At 38.6% G+C, this 27,579-nt stretch overlaps 3 protein-coding genes across 7 annotated transcripts; 2 read left to right on the forward strand and 1 right to left on the reverse strand.

Moving 5' to 3' along the window:
* Window positions 1–3,415: 3,415 nt before the first annotated feature.
* Window positions 3,416–8,799, forward strand: ccnp (cyclin P). The gene is made up of 9 exons (XM_058388255.1): window positions 3,416–3,542; window positions 3,622–3,747; window positions 4,581–4,647; window positions 7,124–7,308; window positions 7,394–7,492; window positions 7,612–7,767; window positions 7,932–8,090; window positions 8,180–8,358; window positions 8,565–8,799. Exons 1-9 carry the CDS (start codon window positions 3,495–3,497, stop codon window positions 8,731–8,733), a joined length of 1,188 nt encoding a protein of 395 aa, XP_058244238.1. The 5' UTR covers window positions 3,416–3,494; the 3' UTR covers window positions 8,734–8,799.
* A 2,512-nt stretch (window positions 8,800–11,311) lies between these two features.
* On the forward strand, window positions 11,312–19,213 carry si:ch211-132b12.7 (uncharacterized protein LOC564531 homolog). Of its 5 annotated transcripts, none has more exons than XM_058388282.1 (5): window positions 11,312–11,466; window positions 11,628–11,787; window positions 13,403–13,582; window positions 15,675–15,844; window positions 15,994–19,213. In XM_058388282.1, exons 3-5 carry the CDS (start codon window positions 13,411–13,413, stop codon window positions 17,152–17,154), a joined length of 1,503 nt encoding a protein of 500 aa, XP_058244265.1. In that variant the 5' UTR covers window positions 11,312–11,466; window positions 11,628–11,787; window positions 13,403–13,410; the 3' UTR covers window positions 17,155–19,213. The 5 variants fall into 5 exon arrangements, with proteins under 5 accessions (XP_058244265.1, XP_058244262.1, XP_058244261.1 ...); XM_058388283.1 differs by having other exon boundaries at window positions 11,314–11,466; window positions 11,650–11,787; XM_058388280.1 differs by having other exon boundaries at window positions 11,323–11,466; window positions 11,604–11,787.
* Window positions 19,214–22,350: 3,137 nt separating this feature from the next.
* On the reverse strand, window positions 22,351–23,850 carry ttc36 (tetratricopeptide repeat domain 36). The gene is made up of 3 exons (XM_058388038.1): window positions 23,634–23,850; window positions 23,224–23,412; window positions 22,351–22,708 (listed from the first exon to the last, which is right to left on the reverse strand). Exons 1-3 carry the CDS (start codon window positions 23,737–23,739, stop codon window positions 22,440–22,442), a joined length of 564 nt encoding a protein of 187 aa, XP_058244021.1. The 5' UTR covers window positions 23,740–23,850; the 3' UTR covers window positions 22,351–22,439.
* Between the last annotated feature and the right edge of the window lie 3,729 nt (window positions 23,851–27,579).

The raw sequence follows: 27,579 nt of genomic DNA on the forward strand, positions 1-27,579 counted from the left end.
GAGATTTCTGAAACGGTACGTTCATATTAATGGGGATTAATTTAAGAAAGCAAGTCAAAATAATATAGACAAGATCACTTGCTCTAGAAGAAATGCCACTGTATAAATAAAGCATGTGTTGCCATGACTCAGACGGTGTGCAAGTTGTTTCCATTTCCGTCTTTTAATTCTGTGCAGTATTAGACCTAGATGGACCCCATTCACACTTTGCAATAATCTGCGCTGGTTGAACCGATCAGAAATGGGCGGCACTAAGTAGAGATGCATTGTGATCCACTTACTGAAACAGTTTTCAGAGCTGGTTTGGGTTGCATATGACCATGTTACATCTGTAGTGAGAACTGCAACAAATAACCACGTAGTCAACGGCCATTTCCCTAGCTAGAAAATATTAAATAATGAAAAATGTCTGGAAATAAAGTAGAAAATAACAGTGTAAATATATTTATATATACTCTATTAATTTACTTTATATATACTCTTATCATTATATAAATAATATTAAAAAAAAAAAGTGATACTACAATAGCAGAGTTGGAAGCAACTGCTTTTCATAGCTTCTTTCATCCTGTCATCTCCTGTTTATTTAAAGGTTTTGTTAGAAGAACATATGGTTGAAGCATTTCTGCCTAAAACCAAATGCAGCAGGAGACTGATGCAATAAACATGTGCAACCATCTTCCTCCAGCAGAAAAGATGTGTTAAAGCCAATAACAAGCGATCTTTAAAGATGTGGTGTTAATGGTTATGTGTTTTGGCTATCCAGTGCTGATCAGATCACCTAGGACAAACACCAGAAGCGAACAGGCCCTGAATGACCAATAATTGACCAATCTGGTATGCATCAGTGCATATGCAATGTGCTGTACACTGACTGGTAGGGCTGGAGAACTCAAGTCCTATCAAATGTTTTCTGTATTTAGTTGGAATTGAATCAGACTTCAGGAAATTTATACACGGACCTGCTCTCAGAATCTCTTAAATATGATTTTCTTTCTCAACCAAGCATTTGTTAAATAAATAAATAAATAAATAAATAAATTCATTCTGGTTGTCTTTTTACATTTAAGTTGGAAAACAAATTATTCCATGTATAGATGCACAATGTGTAGAATTTACTATGAAACCTTTCAGTCACTTCCTTCCTTTAATCTTTCCTCAGCAAGAGTGTTTAGAGAAGTCACTGGCAGGTGTGTATGTCTTTATGAAAAGGTTTAGAATTACAGGAGAGTTTCAAAGTGCATTTTGTGCAGTTTTTGACTGAAATAATGATGTGTCTTAAGAACACTCTATGGCCAGAAGTATATGAACACCAGAGTATTGAACATCCCTTTCCAAAACCAGAGGTTGTTATATTGAATTGTTTCCACAGCGTCCACTCCTCTGAGAAGGCTTTCCATGACATACTGGATTGCGGTTGGGGGATTTGTGCCCATCCAACCTCAATAGCACATAAAGGGTGCGTGTACAGCAAGAAGGTCTAAGGGAATGTTCCAGATCTTTCCAAAGGTGTTCACTAGGGTTGAGGTCCTGGTTCTGTGAAGGCCACTTGAGATCTTCCACAGCAAATGTGGTAAAAAAATATCTTTATAGACCTCACTTTGTGCACAGTGGCCATGTCATGCTGGAATAGGTGTGGGCCTCTTCATTCCAGCATACAAGCACATTCCACACAATTATGTGTTTTCAATTTTGTGGCAACAATTTTGGGATGGTGTAATGATCAGGTGTCCACATACTTTTGTCCATACCATGTATGTATATTCTTGTCTCTCCTAGACAGTGTGTTAGCTCAAAGATGGACCTTGGAGGCCTCCATTCCTCTAAGGTCATAATTATTTATATGAAATTTTAAAAGTGAACTTGTTTTTGAATTATTAGTTGAGCTTCACATGAAACTGGCGACTGTGTTGTACATTTTGCTTGAGAGTAGTAGTTACAAGGTGTTTTATTTCCTGTAGAGAGTGTTAGTAAGTATAACTATGTAAAGCAACACTTCTAAATGATAGGATGTCATTTGAGCTGATATGTTGATTTTTTTTCAATACAAATATGATTTTTTAAACAACCACTTTGTGTAATCTTTAAGTCTAAAGATTCATGCAGTAAAAACATAAAACAATAAAATAATTCTAATAAACATAATTGGACAGTTGTACTGACCAAATGTCAGTGGCTTGCATGTGGTTAATAAAACTAGTAGTGGCAACCCAATGGTATGCTTATATATTTATAAGCAATATTGGTTATACTGAATATCATTAAGGCTGTTATTTGGCTTTAGACACGAGCTCACAGGATGAGTGCAGTAACTAATAACAGCCATACTTATATTCAGTGTAACCACACCATTGTGAGCATAATATTGCTTTTCTGTAAACAGGAAATATATATAGATTAAGTAACATTTTGAACACAGTATGGTCAAATATTCTTTTTATATTTGCTCCATGGGAAACAGATACTAAAGAAGCCACACTCACTATAGCATGTCAGCTAGCTCCTAGATAGATCACGCTGATTTGTATGTTCCTGTTAAAGGGGCTGCATCTGGTATTCACACTTATTCTTCACTCTGATTTAATAACCACATGAATATGCAGATGTATAGGTATTCCCAATAAAGTGGACAGGTTTAGTTAATCTAATACCGTCGCTACTTGTAGCTACACTATATTACCAAAAGTTTTGGGACACCCCTGCAAATCATTATATTCAGGTGTAGTTTTTCAGGGGTTGGGCTCGGTCCCTTAGTTCCAGTGAAAGGAACTCTTAATGCTTCAGCATACCAAGACATTTTGGACAATTTCATGCTCTTAACTTTGAGGGAACAGTTTGGGGATGACCCCTTCCTGTTCCAACATGACTGCACACCAGTGCACAAAGCAAGGTCCATAAAGACATGGATGAGTTTGGTGTGGAGGAACTTGACTGACCTGCACAGAGTCCTGATCTCAACCTGATAGAACATCTTTGGGATGAATTACAGCGGAGACTGTGAGGCAGGCCTTCTAGAGGAATGGTCAAAAATTCCCATGACACCCTCCTAAACCTTATGAAAAGCCTTCCCAGAAGAGTTGAAGCTGTTATAGCTGTAAAGGGCAGGCCAACTCCATATTACATTCATGTGCATGTAAAGGCTTTTTTTTGCCAATATAGAGTAACTACTCTGCAATACTTCTATTTCTATTTCTTGCTCTGAGAACTTTAATCTTTCAACTTCACCCCCATTTTAAAGAGTAATTAATAAAAACATGGTTTGTGCTGCTACTGTTGCTAATCAGACCATTCCAGTGAAATCTTTATACTTTATTTCTCTTTCCACCTCCTGAACGCACGTGCCAGATTTTTATTTTGACACGCTGGGTGTCGCAGTGCACTAGGACCGCCCGTTAATTACTCCCTCACGTGCGCTAATTAACTTGCAGTGGATTTGGCAGGTGCGCGTGAGCAGGTAGCTGCAGGTTCTTGGTGAGCGCGTGTCCGGTTGCGTTATGGCCAGAACCGGATTCTGTGATTCCAGGGTGCTGCTGGACCGCAAGGTAAAACAAGCCCCTGAGTTAAGGCGGAGTGTCAGTGCGAGTGTGAAGTAAATGACTAAAAACGGTTCTTTTTCTACAGACAGATGAAGGCCGGTTTCCTTTGCGCGCGTGGGCGAACGCATGCTCTGTGCGGGAGCGCGGGGTGCTGAGTGTGGGAGAAGAGCAGAAACAGCAGCACGAGGCGGATGTTACAGAGCACAGATGGGTAAACACACTATATATCTCTCCTAGCAAGAGTGTGAGGGGTAATACACTGCTGACACGCGCACATGCTCCAGTGCAGTTTTCTTCTGTAATGTAAGGTTTTTTTTCACACACAGTTATTTTTAAATGAATCCTATTCAAATCTGTTAAAGTGCACGTGAAGGAGAACAAACTGCAAATGGCCTCAGTGTGCACAGACCAATTGGCCTAAAAAAAACTCTTTGTATTAATGAGATCTTGGACTTGCACAGCTCCTTTACCATGGTTTAAAATCCAGCCAATTGTATCTTGAATATTGCAGAGTTGCACGTGTTTTTTTTTTCTTATTTTTTTTGTTCAAGATTTTTCAAATCTAACAAATTAATGATATTGACCAGGTTTGTGTAAAAAGTCATTGTAATACGTGTAGTCTTTCTAAGCTTAAGTGCACACTGTCATTAAAGCGAAAAGGGACATGCTAAATACTAAGTAATTCTGAATTTGATCAATTCCCAGATCCTACTTTTCAGAAGTTGTTGTTGATATTTGTAAATTTAAACATTTGTGTTAAATAGGAAAAAAAGTGAAGTGGACAGAGACCATTTTGTTATCACAATGCACTAAGCAAGTGACCATATTAAGTAACAGACACTTTCCATCCAACGCTTGTGCAGTTCTTGCTCTAAGCAGAATGAATACCTTTTGTATGTAGTGAATTATTAGAGTAAACCTGTAATAGTTAAGAGTTCATTGACATTACACTAACCCAGCAGTAACTAACACAAAGGCCAACACATAATGGTAAAATATTGGCCTGGTCCACTTTTCCAGTTTGCTGCTGTTTTGTCTCTTCAGGTCCAGCAGTTGCCATTACTTGCAGAAGATGGAATCATTATGGAGATTGCTCAGCAGAACAGATCAGGTCTGAGGCACTTGTACTCACACCCCCCTCAAGCCTAATGATATTCTTTTTCGGGATAGAGTCCCCTAAATCCACCAAGTCAACCAACTCTTAATTCCTGACCATATACACTGATCAGCCATAACATTATGAACACTGAGAGGTGAGGAGAAAATCAGTGTTATTCACTTCATCATGGCACCTGATAGTGGGTGGGATGTATAAGGTAGCAAGTGAACACTTTCTTTTGAAGTTGTTAGAAGCAGGAAAAATGGGCAAGCGTAAGGATTTGGGCGAGTTTGACAAGGGCCAAATTATGATGGCTAGACGACTGGATCAGAGCATCTCCAATACTGCAGCTCTTGTGGGGTGTTCCTGGTCTGCAGTGGTCAGTATCTATCAAAAGTGGTCCAAGGAAGGAACAGTGGTGAACCGGCGACAGGGTCATGGGTGGTCAAGGCTCACTGGTGCACGTGGGGAGTGAAGGCATGGCGGGTCAGGGCTGTTTTGGCAGTAAGAGGGGGACCAACACAGTATTAGGCTGGTGGTTATAATGTTATGCCTGGTTGGTGTAGCCTTGCATAGTAATAAACAATATACACTATATAGCCAAAGGTTTGTGGACACCTGGTCAATCAAAACAGTTTTCCTTCCCAAAACTGTTGACACTAGAACTGTTCCCTTCACGAGAACTAAGCACAACATCAAGTTCAAGAAAATAATTTGCCAAGACGGTAAAAGAACTTTATTAGCTTTGCAGAAAGCCCCGATCTCAACCCCACTGTACACCTTTCTGGTGCATTCAGCATTCCAGTTCATCCCTAAAATCTCCTCTCCCAGTATCAGTGCCTGATCTCACTAATGCAGTTGTAGCTAAATGGGCATGTCTCCACAGCTATGGTCCAGAATATGGTATTTATTGCCTTCCCAGAAGAGTGGGGATTATTTACACTAATACAAGTTTTGTTCTTGTATAGCAAGTGTTATTTTCTACTTTTATTATGCCTTAAAAGTATAGAAAATGGCTATTAATACTTTCACATTATGCTTTTATTACCAGGACATTGGTATTATTAAATTAACTTAGTTTACTAAGAAAACAGATAAAACCAATTTGTTTTTCATTCACATAAATTCAAGGGAAGAAAAAGAACATATGACTCAAAATTAATGTTTTTATACTAAAGTTGGGCAAAAATGACCACAAAGATAAAGAAATCAATTATTATTTTAAAACCCTTTCATGAAGCAGCCCCCAAATGTGTACACAGTGTTCGGCTTAGTGATTGCCCAGATAGGATCCTTTAATCTGTGGTCTGAAGAAGACAGTGGATATGCTTTTTGCCTCAGACTGTTTAGGAAGGAAGCTTCAAAGAAATTCTTCTATGAGGCCCAATTTAATGTGCAGTGGTGGGATGGATCAGCATCTTCCAGTGGTTCACCAATGGCTTCCATTTATTATTGTTACTCATGACAGTGAACTCTGTCCACTGTGGCCAGTCATACCTTTGGAAGTATGCCTTGGTGCTTACTGTCTCTTGATGTGGTCTAAGAAAAATGTTTCCCTTTAGGCAGCTAGAACAACGCTGGTGTGTTTAAAGCCCTTGTATTTATACTATTTATATTACTAAAAATTTCTAGAAGTCTTGAATGTTTTGGTAAATAAACTTTTCCTGCTTTCCCCTGACTCCTAAATCTTTCAAAGTGAATTTAGACACAAATTTGCTCAATGAAATGAGGAACATTTCCAGATACAAATGTTCTGATCAGATAGCAAAAGCTTGAGGGAAGTAATAGCCATTTTATATATTTATGGTATAATCAGTTGTGACATAATCTTTAATACCCAGGAACAAGAGGAAAAAATAAATGTTACATAGTGTTTAGAATAAGGAAGGACTTAATCTGATATGGGATTTCCACAAACCTTTGGCCATATTGTGTAGCACCATGCATGGATGCCTTGCCTGATTGAAATGTAAGCACAAATCCTCAATGAAATACAAAACCTAAGTAAATTCAGTTACAGACAAACCGGATATCTGGTGACTCACGTGATTATAAATCCTTGCAGAAAGGTTGGCTGGTCTAGTACTTGTTAAATGAAAATGGATGCCTTTTGGCAATGATTCTTTTAATTTAAGCGTGCATCATTATTGTTATAATCCCAAAGTTGATTCTTTTACTTCTAACTGCATGTCCCAAAGTGTAAGACATTCTCTCACTAGCCATTTTTCTGTCAAGAAATCAGTCATTTGTCCTGAAGATTTCGCTTTGATGCTAGCGCTACTGTCAGAGCTGTTTGGAACACCTAACCTAACACTGTAGTGTAATTAGTAAATTTAATTCCTAAACTTTACCAAAATGATGTGCTTTGTGTGACGTTTATGCTTTGATGTTTCAGTAATTTTGTCTTTATTTTTCTAATGCATGTTTAATACACATTTTAAGAGACGTTGGTGTTTCCAGTCAGTAATGGAGGTGTGTGTTGTATTAGTTGTTCCTGCAGTGGAGCCTTATGAGGAGGAAGCTGTGCTGAAGCACCTGCATGGTCTGCAGCTTGGACACATGCTAAGAGATCTAGTTCCTGAGCTGGTGTACAGAGAGATAGAAAGAGCAATGAGCAAACTTGGGCTGCTGTATGACCGCACGTACACATGGGATGTTTTTTCGGACATGATGGTAAAGCTGAAAAAGTCTCTGCTTTCGCTCAGTGCAATGTTTCAGTAGGATTTTAATGATCTGTGTAAACTGGTGTCTATTGTAGAAGAGTCAGCAGCACCTTGCTCTGTTGAGCAGCGAACTGCCAAAGCCTTTTACTGAAACAACATGTGCCATTTTGGTGGACTGGCTCATTCAGGTTCATGTGAGCAACACTTTTATCCTGTTCAGCTAGTGATTTGTAATCTATATAATGGATCTCTTTTAACATGTTTTGATTCAGTGTTAAGAATTGCAGTGCTACCTTTCTCCATCACCACACAGGAAGCCTTTAACTTCTCGGAGGAGACGCTGTATTTAGCAGTGCACCTGCTGAACCGTGTGCTCCGGCAGATCAAAATCTCCATCTCCAATTTACAGCTGGTTGGCGTCGTCTGTCTGTTTCTTGCCGCCAAGAAAGAGGAGTGTCTGCTGCCAGAGGTAAAAGACCTCAAATAAAACATTTAGATGAGAAATGGCCATAATGGTTTATTAGCATGTTGTATAACAGAAAGGAGCGCAAGCTGCTTGTACACTGTAGGACAGACAATGTTTCACATACAACGCTTGTATTAGTGCTCTGCATAATCGTGTGTGTGGTTCAGGTATCTGAGCTGTGCTACCTAATGGCGAACACTTACAGCAGGAAGCAGTTACTGCGGATGGAGCGCAGGGTTTTGTGCACACTGAAGTTTGATCTGTCTCACACTCCACCCATTCACTTCCTGCTACTGTCGGCCTACATTGCACGCTGCAGCGAGAAGGTGCGCACACGTACTGTTGCACTGATTTAATAGTTTCAGACGAACGTTACTCAAACAGCACAACAGTTTACACACTGTTTAACTTGTAGGTGATCTGCATGGCACGGTATCTGTTAGAGCTCTCTCTCCTCGAAGCGAAGTGTGTGTGCTTTTTCCCGGTTCAGCTTGCTGCTGCTGCTCTGCGTCTGGCCCGGTATCTCATCCAGGAGCCACACACACCTGAAAGTGAGGCGGCCTGGTGTATCGCGTCTACTATATACCTGGGCAGGTATTTAGAAACTCTTATGAATGCACGCCTTAAAGGTTGCTCTAAATTTTACTCTGAACATTAATCTAAAACGTAAAACTTGGTCATTCCAAGCTATTTGAAACGGCCGAGTTTTTGTGTCGTCTTGATGCAGTGAATTAACAAGTTGGAGATGAATTAATGCTGATCAAACTAAATTAAAAGATCTTTTATTACTGTGTGTGCAGCGAGGCAACACTCTTTACAATCATGCACATCATGGCTTCTGGTGCAGCACAAGCTCACAACCAAGAAACTCGAGCGACATTTGTCAAATTCTCTACAAAGGAGACGCTGTATGTGAGTCTGCACCCTGCACTGAAGAATGCTCCCTGCCTACTGAGCCTACATACCTGATACTACAATATTAACAGTAAAAAGCAGTGTCTAAATAGTAACTGAATGTTTTTGTATCTGTATCACTTTTAGGTCCAATTTGTTGTAAAAAAAAAAAAAAAAAAAAAAAAAGTTTAAATTTGTATCTATTTTAAACATTTCAATTAAAAGTGTTTGTGAATATTATTAATGTATTGAAAATATAAGCTTCCTGTTGGAGGTCCATTCCTGTGGCTTGTTTCAAAATGTTTTATTTGTGGGGGAGAAAATAAAAACTGCAAAAATATAAGTAAAATGCATGAGTTTTATTCGGTGTACTTCAAACTTGTCTCATTGCTTCTATATAGTTAAATATTTGGAGACCTGAACTTCACATCCAAATGTGGGTCATCCTCAAACTGTTGCCACAAAGTGTGAAGCACATGGTTGTATAGAAAGTCTTTGAATGCTATAGTATTAAGGTTTTCCTTTACTGGAACCGGACATCAGTGCTTGACCTCAGTAATGCTCTTGTAGTCGGAAAAAAAAAAAAAGGCGCACCGACATGAAACTGAAAGACTGAAAGCTCAGCTGTTCAACATAAAGGTGTGCATTTACAGAAAATGAACCAATATAACATGAATAGTTATTATCCAAGCTCACAAGTAACACAAGACCAGTGTGAGAGTGTCTGTGATAATTTGGTGTCAAGTTGGCCATTATGTGACCCTGTTGGTAGTTATGTGAAAGATCCCCTGTCCTGTAGATTCACTGCTCCGAACGCACACAATGGATCACCTAATTAACAGCTCTCCTTAAACTGAACTGTTCAGAGAAGTGAAAATGCTAAAAGCTGCAGGACCGAGCATGGACATCAGAAATTATTTTACACTGCTGAAATTTTAAGCAGTGTACTTGATGTCACACCTGTATAATTTTTTTCTCGTTTTACCGGAGAATATACACTATATTGCCAAATGTTTTGGGACACCCCCCCCCCCCCCAAATCATTGAATTCAGGTGTTTTTCAGGGGTTGGGCTCGGCCCCTTGGGTCTGGTGAAAGGAACTCTTAATGCTTCAGCATACCAAGACATTTTGGACAATTTCATGCTCCCAACTTTGTGGGAACAGTTTGGGGATGACCCCTTCCTGTTCCAACATGACTGTACACCAGTGTACAAAGCAAGGTCCATAAAGACATGGATGAGTGAGTTTGGTGTAGAGGAATTTGACTGGCCTGCACAGAGTCCTGACCTCAACCTGATAGAACAGGTTTGGGATGAATTACAGCGGAGACTGTGAGCCAGGCCTTCTCGTCCAACATCAGTGTGTGACCTCACAAATGCGCTTCTAGAGGTCAAAAATTCCCATAAACACACTCCTAAACCTTGTGGAAAGGCTTCCCAGAAGATTTGAAGCTGTTATAGTTACAAAGGGCGGGCCAACTCCATATTACATTCATGTGCATTTAAAGACAGACGTCCCAGTTTTGGCCTAGCTCACAGTCTCCGCTCTAATTCATTCTTCAATGATTTGGAGTGGTGTCCCAAAACTTATGGCAATATAGTGTATGTTGGGTGTGTAAGTAATACCACATAAACCATTGCCACACAAGTGTGGATTAATTTGTGTATAACTGCGGGGCCTTGAGTGACCTATTCTGTTTATATCACAGTGGCCTCTGGAGGACGATGTTTCATTTATTTCTCTCTCTCTCTCGCTTTCTCTAAAAAATAAAAATAATAAAAAAAAATACAGTTTGTCATTGTTTTAGAGAAACCGAGAAGTATATGCTTTCCTGTTCTGGAGAATTTCCTATGCTGCGAAACCTTGACTGTTCCAAAATACTGACGCTTGAGACTCCTGCCATAAATGTTAAATAAATGTTTCCTAACATCAGAATTCTTTGATAAACAATATATATTTTAAGTCATGTTTACACCATAAAGGTCCCTGTGAATGAACTGTTAGTAAATAAATAATCATGCAATATATAAATGAATGTGTAATAAACAGAATGCATGTGGAAATCCTCTTTAGTGGAGGGTGAAATTGGCCTGAGATCGAAGGCTCTGCATGTTTTTCCCTGTGAAGCGCGAGCCCCCTCCACACTCTACACGGCTCGCAACACGTGCGTTTGAGGTAGCCACGCCCCCAGCCCCCGTACTCACGTGTACACGCGCACTTTCCCTTCTCATTGGCAGAAGCCACTCCACCTAGAGAGTAGCACGCGGACCATGTCCACGCGACGATGCACACTGCTGTGTCTCTAGATTATTTCAATGTTTTGTGACAGAAGATGAAACAAACATAAATATTTATACACCAGTTAGCGCCACACAATATCTCGTAGTACAGGTTGACAGTAGATTTGGCAGCAACAACATTTGTTTTTGTTTTTTGCTAATCACACAATTAAACACGTGGTACTGTTTAATGAACTCTCTCTCACACACACACACACACACACACTCCGGTGTCTGTAACTGAGAAATAGGTATCATGAATTCTGAGAGCGGTCGGCTGTCCCGCGCCTGTCCCTTTCCTCCACTCCACGTGCCGTGTTACGCAGCAATATTATTACGTCACTCATGTCGGGGATCAGTGCATGGCTATTGGCTGCTGAGGATGTCACTCAGCGACAGAGCTGTCCAACATCCCCTGAAACGAACGGCTACGTTAACGGAATATAAGTTTAGCACAGGCGCGCGCAACAAACCAGGATGAAACAACGCACAAAGCGCGAGAAGGCAGAAGAGCAGCGCGCGCTCAAGGTAAGTGGGAACCCTGTATTGGTTTTAATCAAATCATTCATTGTGTAATTTGTAAAATTCGATGCGTTTGTGGTTTGTTTTAATAGGTGTTCCAGGTATTGAGGTTTTGTCGATTAATTCTATATTTTTTGGAGCAGGGTATGTGTGTGTGTGTGTGTCAGAGTTTGAGTCTCTCCCTTTCAGGCCAAGCTGTAGTATTACATAAGCGGAGAAGCGCGGATTCAGTCGCTTTGCTACTAGCCTGAACGATGGTGGTGCATGGGCTAATCCAGTCCTGCAGAATGGAGTGAAGAAGTAAAGACTGCTTATCTTCAGGACTAAGTAAGTTTATACATTTACATGAGTAATGTTTTAGTGCACACCTCCAGGGTCCTGGTTCGAGTCTCGCACCCGCTCACTGTGTGTGTGGAGTTTGCATGTTCTCCCTGTGCTTGGTGTGTTTCCTCCGGGTGCTCCGGTTTCCTCCAACTGTCCAAAGACATGCTTCTAGGCTAATTGGAGTCTCTAAATTGCCCGTAGTGTGTGATTGAGAGAGTGACTGAGTGTGTGTGTGTGCCCTGTGATGGGTTGGCACTCCGTCCAGGGTGTATCCTGCCTTGATGCCCGATGACGCCTGAGATAGGCACAGGCTCCCCGTGACCCGAGGATAGATTGGATAAGCGGTACAGACAATGAAATGAAATGAAATGGAAAAAAAAAAAAATGTTTTAGTGCTTGAACGATGCAATGATGCTTCCTAGCTTACTGTCAAGAATTTGAGTTCATTATTATGAAAAACAATCTGTTGTTCATAATACACCTTCAAAGATCTTGTCTTAAACCTGATTAAATCTAATCAAAGTTTCAACAAGCAAAGGCAAAGTGTAAGTGCACACAATATGTGTGTAATGTACAGATCCATTTTTGTTGTAACGATATTGCAAAGATTGGGAGAATGAAAAAGATGTCCATGCATACGTCAGAAACCATGTGTCCTGCAGTTTCCCATGCTAAGGCTAAGAAAAAAAAACATGTCTCCCTTTTCCAATTGCCAAACGTCTTTGGCTAGTTTTAGATCTTTTGTGTGGTTTTGGAAATAAAACCTGGCAACCCTGGTTAATGATCTTGGCTCATCTGTATGTGGCGTGAACAAAGTTATGTCCCTTGAGTGGCTGGACAGTATGCTGGATGACTAATGTTATGCTGGAACAATTAAAGACATTACTTGCATGCTTTGTACAATGCATGACTTTTGAGCATTATTATGATTGGTAGTTGAAGCAGAGAGATTGAGGAGGGCAGGTAGTTTGTCTGAAGGTTAGTTTGACTGACTGAAGTAGCTGCACTCTGCTCTATTTAATAATGTGTCTAACGGCTGAACTCACTTTCCTTTTTAAACATTTCTTCCCCCATTTTCTTCCCAATTTGTTCTTTGCCAATTTCCACCCATCATCCTGTTCTCCCCTATGAAAAAAGTGCAAGTTATAAATGCTTTCTCTGAGAAGCTTGAAACCAAACAGTTGCATCTTTTCATACAACTGCTCATGCTGCATTATGGGGCAGTGTAACACACTATGAAGAAAGTGCACTTTGCCCTATTCCATGTTCATGAGTTTACAGACACCCGACAGTGATTGGTTGGTGTCATTGTGACTGACAAGGGAGAAAGTTTGCTGTAGGATAGTTTACCACATATCTCCTTACAGGAATAGCATGGCCAATTTTGCTGTGGTCCTCTGTTTCCAGTTCATCATCAGGACTTGCAGTCTCCAGGCAATAGGCGAATGCTTTTCTTTTGTGTCATTCAGGAGCTGATGGTCATATTGTGCTATTATTATAGAATTATTAGTATATTAATCTGGTTATTGTTGAAAACCTGTTTTGAGGTCATGTGGATGACAAGATTCAAAATCTGCTTAGTTTTCAGCCCTCGCCTTGCCTCTCTTTCTGCCTCCAGTACCCACAATGCCCCAGGAGGCGAGTTGTGTGGGGAGGTGTGCTGCCCTTCCTGGCAGTAAAAATTCCAAGGACAAAAGCAACAGTGCTTCCCTGCTGTCCAGAACAAAAGGTCACACAGTGCAGATGACGAATGGACGGAACTCCCGCTGCAGTTCTGAGAAAGACTCAGGTTACTCAGGTGAGACGCGCCTGATATACACATATTTTTGGAAATAACACTAGTAGTAAATTAAATGAGAAACATGAGTGCCATCATCTAAAGTATAAAATGTATTTGAAATGATTATACACCTGAATTAAGAAGGATAGCTAATCAACCTGCACGTTACACTCTCTCTCTGACATGCAAACTTGACAGGAAAACAAGTAGTGGGCACTCAGTGGTTAAGAATCTATGGAGATCAATTTAATCTTTTAAAAATTAGAAAGAAGATTGCATGTGACTCTGCTTAGAGAAGGTCATCTGCCAGAACTCAGTAGCTGATTTGGTTATTGGTAACCAACCCGATAAGCCAAGGGTAATTCTGAGTGATCCACAGCTCAGATAGGAGAAGTTGTTTAAAATGACAACCATAGTACAGTCACAAATCTGGCCTTTATGGTAATGTGGTGAGAAGAATGTCATAATTAGGGAAAAAAGCCACATGAAGTTATATTTGGAGACTCAGAAAAGTTCCTTGGGCTAATGAGACCTAAATTAACCTCAGCACAAAGCACTACATTTGGTGGAAAACCATCATTTCTCATTACCCTAAAAATGCAATCCCTACAGCGAAGCTTAGTAGTAGTGTCGTCTTGTGCAGATGCTTGTAATCAGCAGGAACTGGAAAACTGTTCAGGGATTTAGACAAGATGGTTGGTGTGAAGTTCTGGTGAAGAACTGTCAAATAACAGAAGAAAGTCTGCAAGAGACTTCAGATTGGGGCAGGGAGTCAACTTTCATCAGGACAGTGTGAAATAAGCTGTGTAAATCAAAAGTAAATATCCATTCAGTGTACTGTCTAAAGTCTATTCTGTTTCATGCAAAAATGTAAAAGTTTAATGGAGTGCGTACACATGCAAAGCACTGTAAATTACCTGTGCTTTGATTTTCATTGCCTCTTATGCTTTATAATTATTTATGTATATATTTTGACAATAGCCTGGAGCACATATGGGTGGTGAATTAATGGGGTCTGCATGCTACTCATCTATGATAGCCCTCTTTAAATGGCCTGTCTACTATATTTATGTGCAGTTTTCAAGCAGATGTTTATAAAGCTTTTATTAGTAAATTAGCTTCTTTAGGTCATTGCTCCTGTCATGTCACTGTCATCAGAGCTGTCTCTGTCAAGCAGATTTTTTGCTTCACAGTGAAGACATTTGGGATTGAAATCAAAAGGTGAATATGAGATGATGGATAAGAATTTAAAATTTAATTTCTTGATATTTACATCTAGATGTGTTAAACATGTGCCTTGTTAGATTGACTGTTTAAACAGTTAATGGCTCTGAATGTGTTTGAGGTCTGGGTTTCACTTGAGAACACTGCATTTGTTGTTAAAAAGGATTAACTAATATAAAGACCCTAAAACTGTCTATTGGGAAAAAAAAGCCAGCCATTTGCTCGCTTTGGGCATAGCCAATACAATTTAGAATGTCCTGAAAAAAAAGAGAAACCACTGGTGTACTAACAACCGGACAGCCAACAGGTAAGCTGGACAGCAGGACAGCAGTAGTAGATATTAGAATCATTGTAAAGGCTATGAAGTAAAACTTAACTAACAACCTTCACAGGGCAGGGGTGAAGGTATCCCAAACCAGTCTAGTCCTTTTTGGTTTTTCATTTTTGGTTCTTTTTTCGTCGTTTGCTTTTTTTTAGTTGTTTTATTATTAAAGACTATCTGCACTTCCATACAACTCCTTAGATTTGTGATAAGCTTGGCTTTAATATGGCTACAGCAAAAATGGGGCTGTTAAGTACAGGTTCTTCTCGTCTGCAGTTTGCTCTGTCTTCTTGGTTTTGTGACTGAAGGTACTCCTTGGAAACCAAATGCAGTGAAATATGCAAACCTAAGATTTTAAATTTATCAGTGAAAGACTTGGTGGTATGATATACATATTATTTAGACTCCAGACATCACACGAATGGGTTCCCATAATTCAGAAGATCTGAAGAATTAGAGTCCACCACAAGCATGTCTTGATTCACAATGCTGACCATTTCCGAATGAACTGGGTGACTGAAAGCATTTAAAGACATGATATGTCTGTCATTATTTCCTTCACAGATGCTGGATCTGACTATCAGCAGACAGATGTAGATGATCAACACAGTACTGTGACTGAGCTGAAGGCTCGTAAACCTCAGAATACAGGAGATCAGGGGAACCACATCCTGGTATCGGGACAAGCAGAGTTCACTCCTATGTTTATCATCAAAAATGTAGTTTTAAAACAGGTGAGGTCCCTGGATCAATCTAGACAGGAAATTGGGGACAAATTGTGCAACATTAAAGATTTCACTTATCAAAAAGCTAAAGTAAGCTTACAAGAAAACTTTTTTGAGAGTTTTAATGTTTTCTGTTTTCTGTCTTTATCTATCTGAAGTCGGGACAGTCAGGACAGGATCAGGTTCTCCAATCTTTGTGGGGATCGGAGAACACTAATGCTCAAAGTAATCTCTTGTTGCTGCAGCAGCCTGGCATCACTGTCTCTCCACTCCATGTTCTTACACCACAGTTACGAAGAGCTGAGAGCAAGAACAGAAAGAGCAAAAATGCATACCTCCCCATCCTCAACTCGTATCCCAAAATTGCTCCCAATCTGAACAAAAAAAAACCAGAGAAACCCCCAGCCAGAAGGGATGGCAGTTCAGAGGAGCACAGCCTGAGTAAGAGGGTATGTACTGAAGAAACTAAAGAGGAGGTATCTGTATCCACACAAGTGTCTGAGAAGCATGCAAACAAGCAGCCTGAGAGCCACTCGCAATCTGACTCTAATTCCTTCTTACATTCGAGTAGTGACTTAGAACAGAGGAGTTCATGCCTCCTGCCTCCAGAATTAAAAATCATGGGCACATCAGCCTTCACGAGCTGGTCCTCTGTTTCCAGTTCAAAGACTTCCTCTTCATCCTTTCCAGCTTCTTGCTCTGAACCTGCAGCACTTTTGCTCCCCACCAGTAAGGTGAACCTTTCAGGAGGCTCAGTCCCAGACTCTAACATTGGCTTGACAAAGCACCGCCGCTTCCTCAACACAGTGGAGATATTGAGCCAGTCAGGGCTGCTGGACATTACACTAAGAACACAGGAGTTGCTCCGCCAGAGTGCTGCTACAGAGCAAAACATTGCTCAGCTGCGACAACATACACATCTGCTGCGCCAGGCTGTCCATGCAGGTTCCAACGTGCCCACTTTGGAGAAAGTACACCGAATCATGGTGGAGTCTGGTTGCTATCCAAATCTCAGGAGCTTGCTTTTTATGGGCAGTGATAATGGAGAGCTTGAGGCTGACAGCAGTTCCAGAATTGATGCCATGATCACCTACAGATGTGAGTTTAATGGGCAGGAAGGAGTTGCACCTCCGTCCCCACTTCTCACCACTGAGCCAGTCAGGGAAGGCAGAGATTTACCATCAGCAAATCAGCAGGACTCAACATTTGGCATGGACTGGTTGATGGCCCATGGGAAGCACCCGCTTCACAAAAAGCTTCATGTGCCTCCAGACAGCTCAACTTGTGTGGTGGCCGCTGTAGAAACTTACACCGACTAATACTCACTGAGTTAAATACTGTAATTTAACTCAAACATACATACACAAACATACACAAACATACATCCATTGATTGCTCGCCTTCAAGTCAGGGAGTGCTGGCCTTCACTTTGGAGAAACATTTTAGGTGGCATGTTGAAGTCATAAATTAATTTAAGAATGAGCCACTTCATGATAAGCCCTGTTTTTGTGTTTTCGCAATTTATAGTATCTCAGGGTATTCACAAGCATTGCATTACTTTCTTGACCTCTTAAGTTTTGTTTGATTTCAAATTGTAGTTCTTATGCATCCACTTATTATTTTAATTTCTTTACCTCAACGTATTAAATGGCACAGTCAGGCCTGGACAGGCCATCGGGAGACTCTGGATAACTCCCGGTGGCCTGGCCTTTCTTCTGACTTGAAATTGTCCTATTCTGTCCTTAGCGGCTGACAATTGCTGTAGATCCTAGAAATTGTGTTCTGTCAATAAAATCAAATTAAAACATAGCTAACGTTACCCAAATTAACTACAACATCACCATTTAGCAAGTAAAACCACAGCTGGCTGCTTAATTATTAGCTGATACAATATTTTTGTTACAGGTGGTTTTGAAAGTGGATCATTTTTAAGACTGACTCGCTAAAACTGAACACTTTCAACAGGGCTGTAACTATGTAGCCAGCAGGTATAATTTATAATAAAAACTGAAAGTAGTTTATAACATTTGTTAGTGAGTGGCTGCTAGTTTTTGTTGTTGTTTTTTTTTTAGCATTTTGCAAGATATATCAGAAGATAGGTCTACACTTAATGATCATACAAAAACAGGTAGCATAATTACAGGTACAGGGCAGACAGAAAGCAAATAAATAAATAAAAGAAATGCCCTGAACAAATGAAATTCTGTGATTTGATCTTGTATTGTTACATTTACTTTATTTGTTTAGTTATTGTTAAAAGTAATGTAACATCTGTTTTTCTTTAGAGATAGAGTCACCAATTGAATAATTGAGAATTTTTGAAACAGGAAAACTGTCCATTCTGAGATACTTTTCTGGATCTTCTAACCCGTAGATATTTTAGTTACTGGAGGGTTCCTTGTCAGCTTGAACCAGTTTGCCCATTATCCTTTGACCTCTCTCATTACCAGTATATTTCTTTATAGGTTTATGGGCATCATTCTGTATATAACCCAATTTAGTGACAATTATCCAAGCCACAGTCAACGTTACTGAATCACTTTTTTCTCCTCATTCTGATAGATAATTCTGATCACCCTTGTTTACATGCTTTTATGCATTGAGTTGGTGCCACTTTATGAGATGTTTGATTAAATGAGCAGATATATGGGGATTGCTGATAAACTGGTCATTACAGTAGGTGGTCAGTGGTCCCCAATTTAGTTGTGCGAGTATGGAGTTGCATAAGCGGATCTCTTGGTGTGAATTTTTGTCCCAGTCCAGATCTAAGCACAAGAGACGACTATTAATTGTTTTAAATTCTACAATAGAAAAAACTACACTGTCTTTGGTATATCCCTTTCCTAAGAAAAATACACTCTATTATGTACTATACTTATGTATTATGCTTTTGGCATCCATAGTAATTTAGTCATTGCATTGTGGTCTATTTATCATCAGCATTACATGTGACTACAAATAGGTCTTTTGCCTCTACATCACGATAGCCTGCTGGTGCTACATGACATGCTGTAAGTACTGGGATAAAAAGTCTCCTCATACATGGACATAACACTAAAAATGTAAACTCTTCTAAAAGGTTTTGCAATAGATCTTCTTAGTATAATATTTTCTATGACATCCATTCCACGTTTGTTAAAAGTCTTGTTCTGTGCTAGAAACTGTAATAATTAATGTTAATAAGGAGTAATAACTGGCTGTACATCTGAATGTTAAATGATTTTTTTTTATTATTATTTTTGATTCTCTGTGAAACACAAAGGTTTACTAACGTTTTAAAACTGATCATTTCTTCAATCATGAACCATGTAATAATACTCTATGTGATTATACATGTCTATATGTCTATAAATGTGATAATAAATGTTATACATGATATGAAGTACTTTTATTCAAAGGACTTTGTTTAATACTAAAATAGCAAACACGCACAAAGGTCTACTTGATTGTTGACTTGATTTGGATTGTGTCTGTTTTAGGCTATAGTAGACTTGTGTCTTTTTAGTGGTGGTCAATCAGAATATAACACAAACCAAACATTATGGGGGCACACCCCTAATTTAATACAGATCTTTAAATGATGGGAAACTTAGTTACACTTCCCCTGTCTTAAATTATCTTATAAAATATAAAATCTATTTAAGTCATGATGATTTATACATTTTGTCATGCTACCATTCCAAGCACATAACCACCTCAGCTTTATTGAAAATCTCACATATATAACTGCTTGATTAATTTGTACTCTGACCTTGATCAAATGAGTGCTTAAAATCATAGTACATTACAATCTAGATCATATAGTCACTTAAAAGAAACTCTGTCTCTCTCTCTCTCTCTCTCTCTCTCTCTAATACACTATATTGCCAAAAGTATTCGCTCACCTGCCTTGACTCGCATATGAACTTAAGTGACATCCCATTCCTAATCCATAGGGTTCAATATGACGTTGGTCCACCCTTTGCAGCTATAACAGCCTCAACTCTTCTGGGAAGGCTGTCCACAAGGTTTAGGAGTGTGTTTATGGGAATTTTTGACCATTCTTCCAGAAGCGCATTTGTGAGGTAACACACTGATGTTGGACGAGAAGGCCTGGCTCTCAGTCTCCGCTCTAATTCATCCCAAAGGTGTTCTATCGGGTTGAGGTCAGGACTCTGTGCAGGCCAGTCAAGTTCATCCACACCAGACTCTGTCATCCATGTCTTTATGGACCTTGCTTTGTGCACTGGTGCACAGTCATGTTGGAAGAGGAAGGGGCCAGCTCCAAACTGTTCCCACAAAGTTGGGAGCATGGAATTGTCCAAAATGTCTTGGTATGCTGAAGCATTCAGAGTTCCTTTCACTGGAACTAAGGGGCCAAGCCCAGCTCCTGAAAAACAACCCCACACCATAATCCCCCCTCCACCAAACTTTACACTTGGCACAATGCAGTCAGACAAGTACCGTTCTCCTGGCAACCGCCAAACCCAGACTCGTCCATCAGATTGCCAGATGGAGAAGCTCGATTCGTCACTCCAGAGAACGCGTCTCCACTGCTCTAGAGTCCAGTGGCGGCGTGCTTTACACCACTGCATCCGACGCTTTGCATTGCACTTGGTGATGTATGGCTTGGATGCAGCTGCTCAGCCATGGAAACCCATTCCATGAAGCTCTCTGCGCACTGTTCTTGAGCTAATCTGAAGGCCACATGAAGTTTGGAGGTCTGTAGCAATTGACTCTGCAGAAAGTTGGTGACCTCTTCGCACTATGCGCCTCAGCATCCGCTGACCCCGCTCCGTCAGTTTACGTGGCCTACCACTTCGTGGCTGAGTTGCTGTCGTTCCCAAACACTTCCACGTTCTTATAATACAGCTGACAGTTGACTGTGGAATATTTAGGAGCGAGGAAATTTCACGACTGGATTTGTTGCACAGGTGGCATCCTATCACAGTTCCACGCTGGAATTCACTGAGCTACTGAGAGCGACCCATTCTCTCACAAATGTTTGTAAAAACAGTCTGCATGCCTAGGTGCTTGATTTTATACACCTGTGGCCATGGAAGTGATTGGAACACCTGATTCTGATTATTTGGATGGGTGAGCGAATACTTTTGGCAATATAGTGTATATATATATATATATATATATATATATATATATATATATATATATATATATATATATATATATATTGAGCAACACATGCTACTTCCAAGCCCTCAAGTCCACAGTGTGACTGCCTCGGCACTACAGACCTGCCTGATCCATCCTAATGCCCTACCTCTGGTTGGAGTCTTGTCATTTTGGTGGTGCTCATTGTTGCTACTGCTACTAGGCATGGTTCTGTGTGAACAGCCCAGAGACCCATGGGACTGCTGTGGATAGAACCCCTTGGAGACTATGAAGCAGACTTTGAGCTGCAGTGGTTGGTTTTGTGTTGAGGTCTCCGTACCTGAATATTTGAAGGCTATGAGGGAATTAGTGTTAAATTGATAATGAACTTAGAAATTATGCTGACCTATAACTTGCCCAGGAGCTTTTGTTTGGTCAACTCTACTTGACTATGTACAGCTGAAGAAAGGACATTATTTATAATCACACTCGCTTGCTCATTAGGGATCAATATAAAATACATTTGAAATTTTGTCATTTTTATTCTATACTTTTAATAAAATTCTGTAAAGCTGCTTTGAGACAATGTCCATTTGTTAAAAATGCTATATTGTACAAATAAAACCAAATTGAACTGAATATGCTTTCGCAGTCTTAGTATAACTTTTGACAGATTGAAACCTTTTATTGAGGTTACATGAACTGCTGTTTCCTGATATGCATCTTGACAGTAAGAAACATTTAGCTTTTTGCAGCATTGTGGTTGGTCAGTGAAATAAATCTGCTGGCCAATGAAATAGATTCTTATTTAATATGTGCCAGTACATCACTCTATTCAGGTGTCTTTCAGTGACATGTAGTGCCTCATATGCTTTTACCTCTGTATTTCACTGTGGGTTTGATGCTTTGGGTCAAATGATGAGCTCAGTTATTGCCAAAGTGTTCTATTGTGTTTTTAGTATGACGAGAATTTATTGTTTCAAAGGAACTGTAAAGTTTTCTAACTGCTGTTAGATATGCATCACTATGCTGCTGAAGAATATGAAATTTGAAAAAAGTAAAAATCAGAAAAATATATGTCACATTATTTTTGTTTATTGTTTTTAGGTAAATCATTCTGATTATTACAATTATAAATACACACACACACACACACATATATATATATATATATATATATATATATATATATATATATATTTATAATTACAGTAATCAGAATGATTACATATGATTATATATATATATATATATATATATATATATATATATATATATATATATATATATATATATTATTAATTACATACCAGGTCTAAATGTGAAAATGTGAAACAGCAAATAATGCACTGTGTTGTAGAGACCTCTAGTGGCTAATGTAAAGTAATACATTTTAAATATTACACAGAGAAACATATACAATGTCCTGTTAACTCAATGACATTTATTACATCTCTTATGAAAGAGATAAGCATATATTTAAATGCACTTTGTGGTGTCTGTCACTTCATCTCTACTGTGTCTCTGGCACCTTTGGGTTACGTAGGTTGCTGATGACTTCAGAGAGCATGCGGTTGCATAGAGCTGCATACGGATTCAGAATTATAGCCTGCTGTCTAGCAAACATGCTTCCCAAGGCTGCTGCCCGCTCAAAGTCAGCTCTGGCATCGTCATCCCTGTGTGCCAGTCTGAACAAGAGGCCGCGCTGTACAAGAGCCTGGCAGGCTGTGCGACCTGTGCCCTTGCTCAGTAAAATGGCCTGTTCCAAGTCCTGAATTGCACCTTAAAAAGGTCAGACAAATGTATACAGGTTAGACAAACATGACATATACACTGGGGTATGTACAAGTCACAAGTGAAAGTACAATTTACAATTACATCACTATAAAATCGGCTTTGGTCAATAGGATATATACTGATAAGTTCATTGTTCATACCTACTGGTCAGACATAGACATTATGAAATCTTCTAAATTTTGATTACTCTTGATTCAGAGACAGTTTGTGTAATGTTTGTGGTTTTTTTTTTTTGACAAATAGGAGCAAAGAGAAAGTTGTACTATTTATATGTGCATTATAAATATGTCATGACATCATGGCACCCTTCAAATATTATGTATTACAAATTCAGTATTTGTTTTTATGTGTTAATTAGTTTCAGTTTTCATAATTTTCTGACTACTACTAGTTTTAGTAATGCTAAAAGTATTTTTAGAATGATCATAAAGTCTGTTAAATGAATCAGAAAGTAAGAAATAATGTTTAAACGACTATTCAGCTTAAAAGAAGCAACCTACTGTCAGTATCTCCCTGTAGGCGTTTGACCTGGGCACGATTGTTGTAGGCTGAAGCTCTCACTGGAAGTATCTGGATGGCCTGATCAAAATGACTCAGGGCCATCTTCAAGTCCCCAGACTCAGCAGCAGAAATTCCCTTCAGCTCCAGATTTTTCACCTGCTCTAGCAGATTAGAGTCAAAGGAACAGTCTGGAAAGAGAAAATCAGTGACGTATACAACAAAACTGAGTGATTAAAATTACTCGTAGGAAATATTGTATACTGTTAATCCCTGCATCCAAGTATGGGATATTGGTTGGTAAATGCTATACATAAGTTCATTATGATGTTAAATTTGTTAAAAATGTGTACTACATTTTAAGGCGTAACTCATGATATAAAACATTTTTAATATAAAACTCTACACATACCATCATCTGTAAGCGCTTCCTCTTCATTTAAACCAGGAATGTCTCCAAAAGGGGTTGTAGGATTGAAGATTGTCCAAAGAACTGCTTTATCATGTTCTGACGCCATTTTATTAGTGAGTAGACTGAAAGGGACACATACACAATCCAAACAAATGTGTTTAAAAGTATCCTATGCCATTTCATATGCAGGAGAGGAGTGTTCTTGTCCAAATGCTTTCCAGATCTCCGCTGTAGCCAATCAGAGCAGGGGGTGGAGGCAGGACTTTGAAATCATGCACATCTGTATTTAATTAACTGTGTTAAGCTGCAGGGTATAGCATCAGAAACCTATACTTTTTGACGGTATTTAGTTATTTACTTGGCTTGCATCAGATAGAACATCCAAGCTTTATTCAAATATTGCAGAACTCTTTGATAAACGTTACATTTCAAATATTAAACAACATTAAAAAAAAAAAATCAATTGCCAACATGTGGTTAGAAATCTCTCTCTCTCTCTCTCTCTCTCTCTCTCTCTCACTGTCAGCTGGTAAGAGCAAAAGCAAAGTGTCTGGGATGTGTCATTTGCTACCACATACCACTAAGAGGAGCTATTATCATGTCAGAAAAGTAAACCATATGTTTATAGACAGCATTATAAGAACCTGTAAGATGCAGGAACACAATGACGTGAATATAAAACGTAAGGCTTAAATGTTGTGATCTACGAGGAAGGTACAGGGCAGTTTTGATTTGCAATTCCCTGGCTCCAGCTTGAGAACCAGCACCGGTTCCATGGAAAAGGGGTGTAGGTTACTGTAAATACAGACACTTGCTGTGGTTCTGATCAATTATACTAATCAGCTTGAACAAATGAATTAAAAACATTTTATTATTAAAAGTATATGCAATACCTAAACTTTGGCCTCTCCATCACTTTAGTAGAGGTTATTCTTGGGCCCAGATCTTTTGTGGCTCATATTTGTATTTCTTTCCAGTCCAGCCTTCCCATTCTTACTGCTGATGAGTGGTTTGCATCTTGTGACATGGCTTTTATATTTCTGATCAGTAAGTCTTTTTTGACTGGTAAATTGTGAGAACTTAACCCCTGCCCTGTTTTCCTTGGCTGGACTGTCTGGTGTCTGTTGCTCAGTAAGTAAATCAGTGGTTACTTTCTTTTTCAGGACATTGTTGTACTGGCTATGGAAAACAGTTGTACAATGCCTCTGATGTATTTTCACTGTTTTCAAAATGACCTGTTTTTTTCTCCCATAGGCAGATATTTGGTCTTCATGTTGGTTTATCCTTTTTAGTAACAAAAACAGTGTGGCATAACCCAGGGTGCAGACCAAGAGTAGACGTTCAGAGATATTGTATAAATAGTCATATCTAAATGTCTAAATATGGAAAACATTTAACATTGAAATATATTTCTTATGTATATTTCATATTATTCAAAATATTTGTCATACTATACATACACAATATTAATTGAAAAAAATATATCACTCATGTGAAAAAGTAATTGATTCTATCCACTTGTTACACCAAAATCAGTCTTTCACATTGTAGTGAAGGAACTCAGAGCATTATGCCATTTAGGTGGTTTTTGGCAAATGTAAAATGAGCCTTTATGTTCCTCTTGCTTAGCAATAGTTTACACCTTACACATCTCCCATTCATTTCATCCATTTTTGCTCAGCCTCTTTCTAATAGAATGTGAATGTATCATATAAGGCCAATAAAACCAGCAGGTACTTAGATGCATATCTGTTTTTTGTGACTTTCTGGATGAACTTTGGTAGGCTGGTTGCTTCTGGGAAAATTCACCACTGTTCAAAGTTTGCTACATGTTGAGAGCTTTTAGGCTGTGTCTCATTGCTGGAAAGCTTCTAGTTAAGGGCTGGCAGTCATCAGCTCTCGATGCGTAATCTCGAATTGACCCAATTATCAGTTTAGTTAAATGGTTGATTGAATAACTTTTTCCACACAGGGCCAGTTGTTGTTGGATAACCATTTTCCATGTAATCAATTAACTCATTTAAAACTCTATTTTGTGTTTGCTCAGGTTATCTTTGTCATCTTTGTCTGAAGATCTGAAGAAACAATTAAATGAAATAAAAACAAACAGAATACTTTTTTATGCCATTGTATGTTTAGTAGGAAAATATATTCCCCAATACACTGATAATGAAAAATGAACAGAGAACTTGAATCACCTTTCTTTGCTCCAGTGAAGTCCCAGATATCTGCATATCAATCAGGTATGTATTAACATATATTTACATTGCAAAACCTATTCAATTAAATTACTTATTCAAAGTAGGCCACTGCCTTTCCATTACCATGCCAGACTGTCAACAAACTTTCTAGGTCGCACTTGAAACTCATATGACAGCTTAGCAACACTTACCTTGAACGCACACTCATTAAACACAGATCTGTCCTGGGGATTTTGATCACTTCAGCATCACTGACGGCTTGAGAGTAGTCTGCCAACCAAACATATACAGTCATCTGTTGATTGTAAGAATTGCTAGAATATGAAAAAAATTACACATATGAAGAAAGGGGTTCACAACAATAGCCCTCTAATTATATTGTATCAGATTTATTTAGACTTATGTGATTTTGTAACTTTACAGAAAGTTCAGAAAAGTTTGCTGGGCAGGCAGTTAGAATCTTTCGTTAGTTAGCTTTGAGTCAAAATGTACTATTTTAAAGTGGTATTTCATTATAATGCCCATATGATTTTTGAAGAACATTTTCTATTAATAATGTTAGAAGAAGTTCATTTAAGAAATACAAGCTGGCAATCCCTCTGCATACAAATACTTTATTTGCACATATGTGATACAGTAGGGACCAAACTTTTAACATACATAGGTTAAAGGCAATCAAATCAATTTTAGTCAGGAAGATTTTGATTCTGATTGGCCAATTTTCATAATCAGAAATTAACTTGGAGCGCAACTGTAGATGTATTTATAGTCCAATTCCTTTTTTTGCCCTTGATACTTGTGGAATGTCTAAAAAGTCCTTAATCTTAGCTGCAATATCCAAACCATGAAGCAATGAATTTCTTTTTTGTTTGATTCCCGGGAAACTTCTTAGATCAACCCTTTTTTCATAGCCTTTCAAATTTTGTCTAGTATTCACAATTTTTGGATAGACCTAGCTGCATTTTTTGATATTTAAAACGTTCAAGTTTCTACGTACCATTTCCAGGTACCTATTTAAATGTTGCAAAATTTGTGAATTGACTCTAAAGAAATGTTTTTCACAAACATGAAATATGTTTTATATATGCAATAGTTGACCACTGGCAGGTAGAGACCAACAATTAATCTGGCCTAGCATAATAATTACTTTTGTACTTTTACCAAATAAGTCTATGGCAGTCCCTATAAACATATGGAAAAAAAATTGTTAGTTAGTTTCTAGTTAGTCCTGGCATACTGACATACTGACCGGTATAGTTCCAATACTATATATATATATATATATATATATATATATATATATATATATATATATATATATATATATATATATAGATAGATAGATAGATAGATAGATAGATAGATAGATAGATAGATAGATAGATAGATAGATAGATAGATAGATAGATAGATAGATAGATAGATAGATAGATAGATAGATTTATTAACATATGATTTCTTGAAGTAAAAAAAAGTTACTGTTGCACAGGTCTGTTAGAATGCAATTCTGTAAAGGAATAGCTAAGCAAATCTCATGCTGAATCATTTTGAGTTATGTAAGGTAATTTGAAATTCAGAGGGTGATAATAATATCTGGGGAAACACCATTTGTCATAGTTAAATTTGCTTTAGTTGAAATAATACACTCATTATTCAAACTTATTTGATATGTTCAAAAAATCTAATTATGCAAATGGGCACCAGCTTTAATGGATGATCCTGTAGTATAGAAGGGCACTATTACA

The sequence above is a fragment of the Hemibagrus wyckioides genome, linkage group LG04, assembly GCF_019097595.1.
Source record: "Hemibagrus wyckioides isolate EC202008001 linkage group LG04, SWU_Hwy_1.0, whole genome shotgun sequence".
NCBI lineage: Eukaryota > Metazoa > Chordata > Actinopteri > Siluriformes > Bagridae > Hemibagrus > Hemibagrus wyckioides.

Coding starts and splice junctions, on each gene's coding strand:
- ccnp (XM_058388255.1), top strand. CDS start 3,495: ATGGCCAGAACCGGATTCTGTGATTCCAGGGTGCTGCTGGACCGCAAG. Junction 3,748..4,580: donor ATGTTACAGAGCACAGATGG/GTAAACACACTA, acceptor TTGTCTCTTCAG/GTCCAGCAGTTGCCATTACT. Junction 4,648..7,123: donor TGCTCAGCAGAACAGATCAG/GTCTGAGGCACT, acceptor GTGTTGTATTAG/TTGTTCCTGCAGTGGAGCCT.
- si:ch211-132b12.7 (XM_058388279.1), top strand. CDS start 13,411: ATGCCCCAGGAGGCGAGTTGTGTGGGGAGGTGTGCTGCCCTTCCTGGC. Junction 13,583..15,674: donor GAAAGACTCAGGTTACTCAG/GTGAGACGCGCC, acceptor TTTCCTTCACAG/ATGCTGGATCTGACTATCAG. Junction 15,845..15,993: donor AAAATGTAGTTTTAAAACAG/GTGAGGTCCCTG, acceptor ATCTATCTGAAG/TCGGGACAGTCAGGACAGGA.
- ttc36 (XM_058388038.1), bottom strand. CDS start 23,739: ATGGCGTCAGAACATGATAAAGCAGTTCTTTGGACAATCTTCAATCCT. Junction 23,413..23,633: donor GGAAGCGCTTACAGATGATG/GTATGTGTAGAG, acceptor TTCTCTTTCCAG/ACTGTTCCTTTGACTCTAAT. Junction 22,709..23,223: donor CCTACAGGGAGATACTGACA/GTAGGTTGCTTC, acceptor GACCTTTTTAAG/GTGCAATTCAGGACTTGGAA.